This window comes from Primulina tabacum, chromosome 14 (genome assembly GCF_025594145.1).
Source record: "Primulina tabacum isolate GXHZ01 chromosome 14, ASM2559414v2, whole genome shotgun sequence".
Lineage (NCBI taxonomy): Eukaryota > Viridiplantae > Streptophyta > Magnoliopsida > Lamiales > Gesneriaceae > Primulina > Primulina tabacum.
The window spans coordinates 33891406-33903862 of record NC_134563.1 but is presented as its reverse complement, the minus strand read 5'-3'; the positions used below and the strand labels follow the sequence as shown (position 1 = coordinate 33903862).

Below are 12457 nucleotides of genomic sequence, written 5' to 3'. Positions count from 1 at the left end.
TTGAATCCATCCCAAGACAACATCGGCAAATTAACTGCCACCGATGCACTGTCCCACCATCGTCTTGCATCCCCTGCTAGGAGAAAAATGGCACATCGGACTCGATCCACATCCTGCAATTCCATATACTCAAAGATCACCTCTATAGACTTAACCCACTCTTCCGCCACCATAGGATTCGTAGTCCCTGAGAACTTCTGAGGATTCATCTTCTGAAATCTCTCGTACACTGCCTCCGGTTGAGTCCTCGGTCCTGCACCTCCTGCTGCTGGAGCTGGATTCCCCGCAACCTGTGCGAAGAACTGCGTCATAGCTGCAAGCATCTGCGCCTGCATATCTGGAGGTGGAGGTGGAGGAGGAGGAGTGGCTCTTTCCCCATCACGAGACTCTCGGTCCTCATCCCTAGCTCCACGGGCAATCAAACGTCTAGGATCCATACTGTTCTAAAATTACCCAATACGTAAACCCAACATGCATATGAACATGATATAAATAACATAGGTTTCACGTAACTGAACTTAAAAGTATGGACATGCTGAAAATAATAACTTAATGCATACTACACTAAAATAAATCTTTGAAAACTTAAAACTTACAGACTTGAGGTGTGACCTTATGAGCTTCTTGCGACTGAAAGTAGGCATAACCCTTTACAAGAACACCGCTCTGATACCTACTGTAACGTACCGTACTTTTACTACTTCAAAATTTGCGGAAAAATTAAAAATTTTCTTAAACATAAAATTTCATACGGTCGTCACTTGTCATTAACTTAATAATATTAAAATCAACATTCCCAACTAATATTTTTCAACAAAGTACTTATTTCAAATCATCTCACATCCAACATAAAAACATAATATTTTAAAGTTTTCATAAAACATAAACATAGTGGTCTTCGGGTTTAGCCTTCCGCTCAGTCCAAGCCTGCCCCTTGGTCGCCACCTCCTGTCTCCTCCTCAACGTACTCACCTGCATCGTTCAAGTCTAGTGAGTCTAAAAACTCAACACGTATAAACTGGGAATAACGAGTATTACATAATAAAACCACATACAACTTCAAAATATATCATATATACTTGAAACTTAAACTTTCATAATAACTTTAAACTCTCATAAACTTCTTTGAACTTAAACATACATACTTTGAAACTTGAATTTGCATAATAACTTGAACTTTCATAAACTTGAGCTTTGCATAAACTTTGAACATACATGCATACATAATATGACGTGCCATCACATAAACTTTTCTTTAAACATGCTTTCATACTTCAACATACTTAACTTCATCATTTTGCGTAGAGGATGTTTCAAAGCAAGTGACCCATAACATAATAAATGCCTGATCAGACAAACCACAGTACTGGGCTGACAGGGACGTATCCACTGCCACATACATGAGATCCCTGTTCATAATTTAACAGGCCAGTTGATCCACGTTCATAATTTAACGCTTCACAACCACGATCTAACCCGTTCATAATTTAACGGGCGGATTGGTCCCCGTTCATAATTTAACGCTTTCCAATCTTAACTTCAAACCCGTTCATAATTTAACGGGGTGGAGAGGTCCTCGGCCACGTTCACCGACTTCCAAACCCATTCACGTTTGGTCACAAGACATTTAGCATACCTCAAAAACTTCAAATATTTTCTTTGCACGTCATACATACTTACTTTGCATTGAGGGATTCGTTGGATGTCAATCGGGTCGTTGCTGCAACATACTAATATGAATACATAAACTTAACTTGTACAACTTAAACGTAAATGTCATGCTTAATCCCAAGCTAAATAAATTCTTAGAATATTCTATAATTTCCCATGACATAACCCTGTAAAACATCATATTAAACCATGGTATAAAACCTCAAATCAAACCTTAAATATAAAAGAATATACCTAAAATCTGAAGGTACACGGACCCCGTCCCTAGGTCCGTATCATGGTCCGTGTCCGTGCGCTTAAAAATTGTTGTGATGAAATAAGAAGGCACGGACACCGTGCCTACCTCCGTGTCCGGGTCCGTGTCCGCTCTGTTCGACGAATTATTTTATGAAAATTTTGCGACATGTCTATTCTCCCAATTATCACATAAGGCATCAAGATTCATCACTATGAGACCATTCTAGGACACCATAACAATGAACTAAAGTTTTATAATCACCCTACAATTCATACGACCTAAAATATTGTCATTTATATTAAAGTTTATTTTTTACGACATCTTAATAATTCAAGCTCTTAACGACATGAATCAAAACCTCAAAAATACTCTAAACATCATTACTAACTTTCTTATATGCAGCAACGATCACCCGTCGATCCCCAACAAAGCCTGCAACATAAAAACTTCAAGAACATATTAAAATTCATAACTTTCTTGAAACACGATTTGAGCAGTCATACTAAAAACTCCATAACTCACTCGTTTTTAATCCAAATAACTCGAATTTTATATCAAATCGAACGTATCAAAAAGATCTACGTTTTTGTAATTAAAAGTTTTCTCAAAATATGTACCGAAAAATCGCAGTTTTTGAAAGAACAGCGAAACATGAGTTTTCGGATCTAAAAATAGCAGTCATACTAAAAACACCATAACTCACTTGTTTTTAATCCAAATAACTCGAATTTTATATCAAATCGAAGGCATCAAAAATTTCTACGATTTTCACGTTGAAAGTTTTCTCAAAATCAATACCAAAAAATCGCAGTATTTTACAGAACAGCAAAAACGTGAATTTGGTGATCCAAAATTGTTTCAAACTTGATCTAGACGTGATTGCTCAAACTTCTACGCATCACACATGTAATTTTTGCATAAATAACAATACAACGCATAATATGACAAGATCGATGCATCAAGAACAGAATATACGTGCCTTTTGATATTTAAAAATACCGAAACGACGATACCGAAGCGGAGATGATACGGGAGACGATCCGGGACGAACTTAGCTCAATTTCTTCAAAGAAAACTTACTAAATATATGCTGGAAATTTTTAGAGGAGATGTCCTCGTTGAATGAAAAAAAAAGAAGGAAGAAAATGAAATAAATAAATTGAGAGAGGAGTGTTTTAAAAACACAACCTTCTCTTTAGTCAAAAAGTTTAATAGCATGTTTTGTTTTGTGTTTTGTGTTGTGTGTGTGTATGTGTATATGTGTGTGTAAATGTGTGAGTGTGTGTGTGAGTCAAAGTGTGTGTGCTTGTGTATTGATATATATATGTGTATATATATATACCTACATATATATAAACAATTGTAACATATGTATTTAATATACTAAAAAATCTATTTAAAAACATTTAACATACTAATTTAAAATAAATCTCATATTAACCCCATTATAAATTTTAAATTTAAATAAGATGCACAAATACTACAACTTTAAAATTTTAAAATCAATTAATCATTTAAATAATTAAGCTCTTAAATTACTAAAATTAATTAAATTATTTAAAATACTCCATCCTTATCTTAAATAAAATACTGCATTAAAATTTACTAAAAAAAAATCGTCCATATCTCCTTGCCTCGATCTCGCCTCGAATAATCGCCTGAAACATAAAACTCTAGAAAACATTTTAACATACATTAAATAAACATAAATAATTAAAATAATAAATTTCATAAATTAAATATATGCATGGATTTTACGTATACTATTTTGGGCTTTACAATTATCCAGGTAACCCGGGTATAAACCCATCGGCCGAGAACTCGTCTGGAAGCCCAGGCTTACAGTAGCTCGGGTAAATGATGTCTCGGACATTCATTTGCTCAGCTATTATCGGATTAGTCCAAAATTTCTCATAACCTGAACCATTACCTGAGATCATCCAATACCCATGACCCGGGCATCTCCGAAGGGTATCAGTATGGTTTGCGTCGGTTTAAGTGTCTTAATGATAGTTCATTAACCATGCGGGTTTATTTCATTCTACCCATGTGGTCATTGCTTCCATGATAGGATGGATGTCCAAGATTTGCCCATGCATATATATGACCCACTTTTTCTTTTTTTGAAATTGTATGTGTGGCAAGATCTTACCCGTTGAAATGAAGTGAGAGTAGTGCCCACATAGGTAGGATCTCATTAACTTGTTATGCGATGAAGATTCGTTTCATTCCTTTTTGTGCTTTCTATAAATTATTGCATTTTTGACTTGCAACTTTATAATGGACACAGATTTTCACTCGCTACTCTTTCCTTGGCTTCATAATATTGATTCATTTTCCTGTTTTGGAAATTAAATTCACTAACGAAAAAGTTATACAAGTAAATAAAACAGTTCGTATAGAAAGAGAAAATTGCTGAGGGTACATATGAAAGTTTGTTTATAGTCTACAATTTTTTTTTAAAAAAAATGAATATTTATTGTTTTCAAAAAAGGAAAAAACACAGTATGGACTTGGTTTTAGGATAGGTTGGTTCATAACGGGGCTGAACATCCCAAGGCCCATCTTTTCACAGGCCTTGTGTTAAATTCACATTCTGAATGACCATGGGCTTTCGTGGATTCATCCGAGGCCCATATAAATTCATATGGCCCATATTTGTTCAACCAATTACGAAAATGGCCCAATTTATTCGGGTGCTCCACAATAACACGGCCAATATGAGCCACTTTGATTTGTTGCTCACCTTTCACCGGTCTTCCATGGAGAGTATTGTTCTTCCATGTAAAACTTTACCCCTTAGAATCCCAGAAACTTAACGAATTCCACACAAAATCTCTTTCAAAAGGGCCGGTACAGCGGAAGATTTTGAATTGAAGCAGCTCTGCAAGCAAGGACGCTTCGGTGAAGCTATTGCCTCTTTGGATTCCATTGCTTTGTAATGGTCGAAGGTACGACACAAGCACTTTATCATACTTGATTCGATCGTGCATTCGTTCGCGTTCATTGGACCTATGTTCCGAGCTGTATGCTCGTGTCAGGAAATGGCTAAAACAAAAACGTGACCCGTTTTCTGAAGCCAAGTTAGTTGGCATGTTTGCGAAAGGTGGTTCCATAGATGGTGCATTTCTAGTATTCGATGAAATGGATGGAAGGAATTTTGTATGCTTGGTCTGCTGCCATTGGCGGCTGTTCAAGAGAGAAGAGCTGGGGTGAAGTGTTGGAGCTATTTTATTCGATGGTGATTGATGCGCGAAGATGTGTTGAGCCAGGGACGATCACTTGGAATATAATGATTTCAAGCTATAATCATGCCGAAAAGTGTGATGAAGCGATTGCAATGATGAATGACATGGAGAGTTATGGTCTCATGCCCGATGTTTTTACTTGGACTAGTTTGATTGACCTCGACAGTCCCCAATCCGGGTGTCAAAACCTCACTACGAGATATCGAGAAACCACATTATATGTCATATAAATGCAATGATTTCATGCATGAACGCATGAACATGTGCAAGATATCATGATATCAGTAGTCAAATTATCACTATCAACAATCATACATAATATGCTCGAGCTTGTTCATGACTCAGTGGACTGTGCCAGGGATATGTGCCAAAAGAAATATTTTATTTTATTTTACACATCAATTACTCATTGATAATATACAAGTTGAGATATAATATCACACAAATCAACAAATAATAGATAAATCATATACAAGATCATCATATTCTTCTGTCGGACGTCGTGAAAATAGTTGATCTATACGTAACTCAACTAACTTATTATTTAAATTATATTCAGGTGATTTGTCTGAGTTGATATGTCCAAAAATACCGTGACCATAGTTTATTTCGTGGAAAAATTGATGATAAAAAATATATCCTAGAATTCAAGTTAAACGTCATTGTTGTTCAAATGCAATTTGATTTTTGTTACAAATTTCAGCTCAGCGCAAATATGTATAATAGCTTTGCGTCTCGGTTGTGTCGCTCGTGACCCTATTGTTTGGGTTCATGATCAGAATAGTCTTTCCACCCTTACACTGCGACGGCGGCGGGGGAGAAAGGTTCCTCTGGTGTGCCGTCAAAAAGCCATCCAAGAAGTGTCCCTTGCGTCATCTACGTCGTAGACCACGACACCTCACCTGAATCCCTTGCGGCACGATCGATCGTCTTGGTGTCAGATTGATTAACAACCCAAAGGTATATATTCATATTTTCCAGCAATATCATTTGATTATACTTGGTTCTAAATGTAGTTTTGTTATGGAATTTTTGGTGTATCTACACTGTTGTGTGGTGCTTGGATTTCTTTATCATTGTTGATTGATCAGCAGGAGTGAATAGTATGAGTTGTGGTGAGCAACCTTGCACTGATCATTTTTAAATAATCTTTTTACAATCATCTGTATTTTAATTTATATATTAAATATTATTATTTTTGAGTAAAATGTAAATGTTACATACTATACTTATATTTCTTATATTTTAGCATTTTATTGATTTCCGTTTCATAAATTTCTATAGCCAAAAAAGCCAATTTTTTCTTATAAAACATATATATATATATATATACATATATATATATAGACACACACACACAAACATATTAAGAAGTAATTAAAGAGGGAAAAGATTGAAAAATGTTTCATCACTCATAACTACCTGAGAAGAACCATTGCAATATTAGAATACCTATCTAGCTAGCTGCTAAATTACAAGTATACAGATTCGCAAGGAACGGATCTCTAGCTTGTGTAATTTATTCCTGTCTCTCACTTTTCCAGCTATTTTTTAATTTCAAATCTCATATCTTAAAACGTGATAAATACATATGAATTAATCCCGTGAATTCATCAGCTAGCTAGCTACATTCAATCGTAATTCTTGGATATAATACAGAACCAACTTTGTCGACTCTTCTTCAAACCCTACCTTCTTGCACTGCATTGATCAGCTCCATGGAAGAAGCTCGAAAACAGTGAACGAGCTTACTTGGTTTTCAAAGGCTATCAAACAAGAATGAGTCGCCGTAGTCCCAAATATTAGTCGGAGGGAACTCATCTTCGCTGCCCAGTGGCCATGAAGGGGAAGCAGCGTATCCATTCAGCACGGCCGTTGGATCTGCGGCTGGCGGCGGCACAGGCTGAGTGGATTCGAGGGACATGCTCGAACCCACGAGGGATTTTATGTCATCGTACCCAAAATGCTGCAAATTCTGCTGATCATCAGGCTGCTGGTGTTGATGGTGATCATTATTTATATTACTAGGGTTTGGATAAAAAGAGGTGGTTTGAGTTTCTTTTGCTGTGGGGTCAGCTTCAAGATTCCTATCATCCATTCCGTACTGATGTTGCGCTATTCCTACTTGTTCCTGAAGGATGTTCGGGTACTGTACGGTAGCGTACATCCCGTACGGAATGTAGTTCGCTCCCATCCCTCCAACAGCATGCGGCGGCGGCGCAGGATTTGAGAACGTGAGGCCAAGCCCTGATGGCCGAGGAGGCAGTGGACGTAGGGTTTGAGTGGTAGATGAAGAGGTTCTATTCCTAGAATGAGAAGACGAATCGCCGACGTCAGCATCGCCAACGCCATCAGCGCCGCAGCCAGAGGGTTGTAGGTTTAGCTGCGCCCTCGATCCATACAAGATAACAGCAGCACGGTCATAAGCACGTGCCGCGTCCTCCGCGGTGGCGAAAGTGCCCAGCCATCGACGCGTGCGCTTTCTAGGCTCCCGGATCTCCGCCACCCATTTCCCCCAGCTCCGCTGCCTCACTCCTCTGTACCTGAACTTTCCATTGTCTGGCCCTCCTTTACCTTTACACTTCTTGTACTTACTGCTGCCACCAGCTCCACCACCATCATGACTGGCGGCGGCGGCGGTAGAAAGTCCAGAAACCGGTGGAGAATCGGTGAAAATGAAGGCCTGTTGAGGAGATGGATGAATATTAGTGTCTGAAACAGCACCACCACCGCTCATCGTGAGTGGCTAATAATGGAGGTGGAGGATTCTCAAGAAAGGTAAAATGGGGAAGAGTGTAATAGGGTATTTCCTCGTTCTGTGTTTACCCAATAAGCCGAGAGAGAGAGTAAATTTTAGGGCTCCGAAAGCATTGTCTACAAATGGTAGATGAGGGCGGTGGTCATAACATATATATACATAGCTGGTACATATACAAATGTATATATATGTATGTATATATATGTATGTATAAGGAAATTGTTCATACAACTACTGCATGATTTACTGTACATAATACACAATTTGGCTAGTTTGGAAAATTTTAACGATTTTAATGGTCAATCATGAATTTCTTTTTGTTTTCAAGTATTTGTATTTTATCCTCCATGATCTTTAAGGAAAAAATATATTTTGATCAGTTGAAAAAGCGCTACAGCGATGGCTACATAGATTTAACTGGGAAGAAAGATGATCAAGTTGCTTAAATTAATCCAAATATCCATTTTCGGAACATGAAAACAACGACGAAACTGATCATATCCAACACTATATCTTCCGACCCTTCATCTATTTTATTGAGGGGGTCATGAAATTCTTGATGAGTAATCAATCTACTATTGTTATCGAATAATGAAGGTGTAAGATCGAACATTTACCGTTTACCAAAAATTATAGCTAGCAGTAACAGTGTAACTAGAATATTTTAAATCGTACAACAATTCAAACATCACGTTTCAATGTTTCTAATAACACGTCAACAATCTCTCTTCCAATAATTACATGTATTGAAATAAATGAAAATCAAATTCGTGAGTATAACATATCATTCCCGCTTTAATGAAAGTTATAGTTGTCATTGTTAATTGTATGCATAAACTGTAATTACGTGCAACGCACGCATGCATACATACGTGCATATGCATATACGCACACAAGCAATTATATATATATATATATATATATATATATATATATATATAGTTTTGATATCCTGCACACCTACCTTGCACACCTTTGTGATCACCGATGAGGTGTTACCCGCCCATTGGATGTGATGAAATATAGAAAAATTACGCATCCAATGCGAGTGACACCTCATCGATGCTCACAAAGGTGTGTACGGTAGATGTGGAAGATATCAAAACTGTATAATATATATATTTATATATATATATATATATATATATCTTTTGTATGATTAATAATATCCAGAATATTTATATATATATATAAAATTAATCCAGTGAATTCATCAGCCCGACCCAATGTTGAATCACTAAAACGTAAGCCCAAACCAAATAAACTCGTGGCAGCCCAACCCAATATTGAATTTCAATTGTATAATGACCCGTTTGACACGTTCGCAAATTCAAACCCCATCCGCCCGTCTATGATGCAGCTGCTATTGCCAACTGCAACCTGCATACACGGCAGCGGATGTGTTCGGCTGGCTACAAATGGAGTAATTGCGCAGTTAATTTTCAACGTAACAGCGCGCTACTTCAGCGACGATAACCCTAATCAAACTGTATCCCCAAATCCACGATTACCCGCCTATGATAACCTAATCGATGCAGCCGGCCGCCAAAAAGATTTCGCCGCCGTTTGTCACTTACTCACCAAACGTATGAAAGACGGCAAATTTAACACCACCAGCACTTTCAAATTCTTATCCACTGATGTAGAAGTACTTCCCGAACTCCTGCAGAATCTCGCCTCTCTTGATGATTGGTTCACCAGAAAGCACGCGCACGACGGAGTGGTGGCTCAGCTCGCGCGGATCTACCGCACGGCCGAGGCGCTGCGCGTGGCGGAAACGATGGTGAGTAAAAACTACGGCGCGACTTCCGTCACGTTTCATCCCATACTGAACGCGCTGACGCGGAGGAAGGAGGTGAAAGCGGGATGGCGCGTGTTGGAGGTGATGCGAGTTTTAAAAGTGAAGCCGGACATAACGGCTCTTAATTACATCCTGACGGCGTATTGTTGCCAAGGAGACTTGGCGGCAGCCGCTGACGTGCTGGTGAAACTGGAGGAAGAAGGTTTGAATGCGGACGCGAGGACGTACGACGCTCTTGTGCTTGGCGCGTGTAAGGCAAGGAAGTTGGAGGTGGCGTTAAGATTGATGCGGCGGATGGTGGAGAACGGAAAGCCAGCGATGTATTCCACTCATGGACATATCATAAAAGAGATGGTGAGATCTGGCTATTCTGCGCAGGCGGCGGATTATGTGAAGACTTTTGCCGGGACGGTTCGAAGATTGGATGCTGAGAATTTTAAGTTCTTGGCAAACTGCTTAGTGAAAGTTAAAAGAATTGCTGATGCTGATTCTATTGTAGAAGAGATGAAGAAAAGAGGTTTGCCCCGTTAGCAACGGATTGAAGAGTTTTTCTGCTACCGAATCGATTCGAATTGGGATATGAAATTTTTTTCCCGAACGACTGTCAATCAATCCATTGACAAAATCCTCGATGGGATTGTGTGTGAAATGACAAAATGTTTTGATGAATAATATGTTGGCAGTAGGGAATGTAAGCCGAGAGTAGAGAGCCACTGACTGATGTGGGATTTACATGTGCATTCATTCATTTGTTGACAAAAACTTAACGTACGATAATCTCACGGATCGTATTTTATGAGACGGATTTTTTATTTGGTTTATTAATGAAAAATATTATTTTTTATGCTAAAAGTATTATTTTTTATTGTGAATATCGGTAGGATTTATCCGTCTCACAGATAAAAATTCGTGAGATCGTCTCACGAAAACCCTATTCTTTGCATAAAGAGAGAAATTTTTGTATGCCTCTTAATGTTGTTGGCCATCATCATTTTGAAATAAGAATATGGATGTAAAACGTTGAAATAATTTTATTTAAATTTTCTAATCCCCTGGTCAATCATATTATGATGAGTAGATCCAGTCTCATGAATTTTTATCTGTGAGACGGGTCAACTCTACTGATATTAACAATAAAAAATAATACTCTTAGCATAAAAATAATATTTTTCATGAATGACCAAAATAAGATATTTGTCTCACAAAATACGACCCGTGAGACTGTCTCACACAAGTTTTTGCCTATTATGATAACACTTTTAAGACTTTTTTATAATTAATTTAATTTATAATCCAAAAGTAATAATAACAGTTATAAAAATTAGTGGAAGATTAAACTGCAATTTCAAATAAATAAACTAAAAAACCGATGTTGATTTAGCCCCTATATTTTAACACAATTTTAAATTCGGTCCCTCTTATTTGAATGTTCACAATTTAGTTCCTGCTTTTTCAAAAGATTGTCCAATTTAGTCCTCCACGCTTAAATATTTTTAAAAAATTCACAAATAAATCATGTTTGATAAGTGTTCAGAAATGACCATGAAAAATGTATTAGAGCCTAGGTCGAACAATTCAACATATTATATTATTATTACTGTGTTACTTATTTTTTTTGATAAAAACTATTTCTCAAAATTATGAATCCGAACATATATTTGAGATTTATTATTTTCAGGTTTTATTCCAATAGTTTGGGATATATTTACAACAATGAGATCTAACCAATGTTGTATATCATGAGCAAATACGAACAGATCATATTATTAAGGTAAATTATTATTCAAAATACTTTATTCTTAGAAGTAGTTTTGAATTTCTCTAAATTATTGGGAGATCTTAGAGAAATCCAAAAGACGATATAAAATTATGACAACCACCTATACTATGTATCACAAAAAAATTTGAAAAAATCTTCGAAAAACAAGAAGAAATTCTTGAAACATTTAAAAATATTCAAACAATATCCGAAACCAAGAAAACAATCTAGTTTTAGTAAAATGAAAACAGGAGGAATGTTACCACCATCATTGGTGCATAACCTTTATTACATCAAAATGGAAAAACAAAAGTGGTGGAAAAATCTATAACTGATTGAAAAAAATGATCAATCTTATAAATAATGTCTCGCCAAATAAATAATATGATGACAACCATAAAAATGATTGATCTCAACGATCTTCAAGATCTTTCCAAAACTTTTGCATATATCTCATATCCCTATATATAAAAAAGAGTACAGTTGGATATGATCAATCCCTAGTTATCCCTATGAACATTTCCCGATAACCTCCAAGAGGGGAAATTAGGATCCCATGACACCAACATAAGAGAAAACCATGCTGACTTTCAAGTCGGAGGGAAATCACAACCATAGGTAAAATAGTAGAGAAAAAATAAAAATTCCTTTGCACAAAACATCATATGGAAAGATTGTTTTTGAACTTATATATTTTTACGACGTTATGTTTAACATTGATGTACTGGACTTAAAAAGCAAAGAAGATCTCATAGATGAACATCGACTATGAGGATCACAACGTGAAACTTGATCTCAATAAAAATGATTCATTAAACTTTTAGAAATGAATCTTATAATATCAGTCAAATCATTTGGGATATGATTTTGGTAGAAACCGAAGATTCGGTCCTAGGCATAGAATATCTCAGTGAGATAGTCGGAAGAATGTTCATCTTATTTAAGTCACAATTTATAGGGGTGTATTATTTATATATTCAAG

At 36.7% G+C, this 12457-nt stretch overlaps 2 protein-coding genes across 2 annotated transcripts; one reads left to right on the top strand and one right to left on the bottom strand.

The window, feature by feature from the left end:
* Positions 1-6839: 6839 nt before the first annotated feature.
* LOC142525523 (uncharacterized) lies at positions 6840-8051 on the bottom strand. The gene has a single exon (XM_075629836.1). It carries the CDS (start codon positions 7892-7894, stop codon positions 6917-6919), a length of 978 nt encoding a protein of 325 aa, XP_075485951.1. The 5' UTR covers positions 7895-8051; the 3' UTR covers positions 6840-6916.
* Positions 8052-9155: 1104 nt separating this feature from the next.
* Positions 9156-10454, top strand: LOC142524457 (pentatricopeptide repeat-containing protein At3g56030, mitochondrial). Its single transcript, XM_075628463.1, has one exon. It carries the CDS (start codon positions 9267-9269, stop codon positions 10245-10247), a length of 981 nt encoding a protein of 326 aa, XP_075484578.1. The 5' UTR covers positions 9156-9266; the 3' UTR covers positions 10248-10454.
* Positions 10455-12457: the final 2003 nt, after the last annotated feature.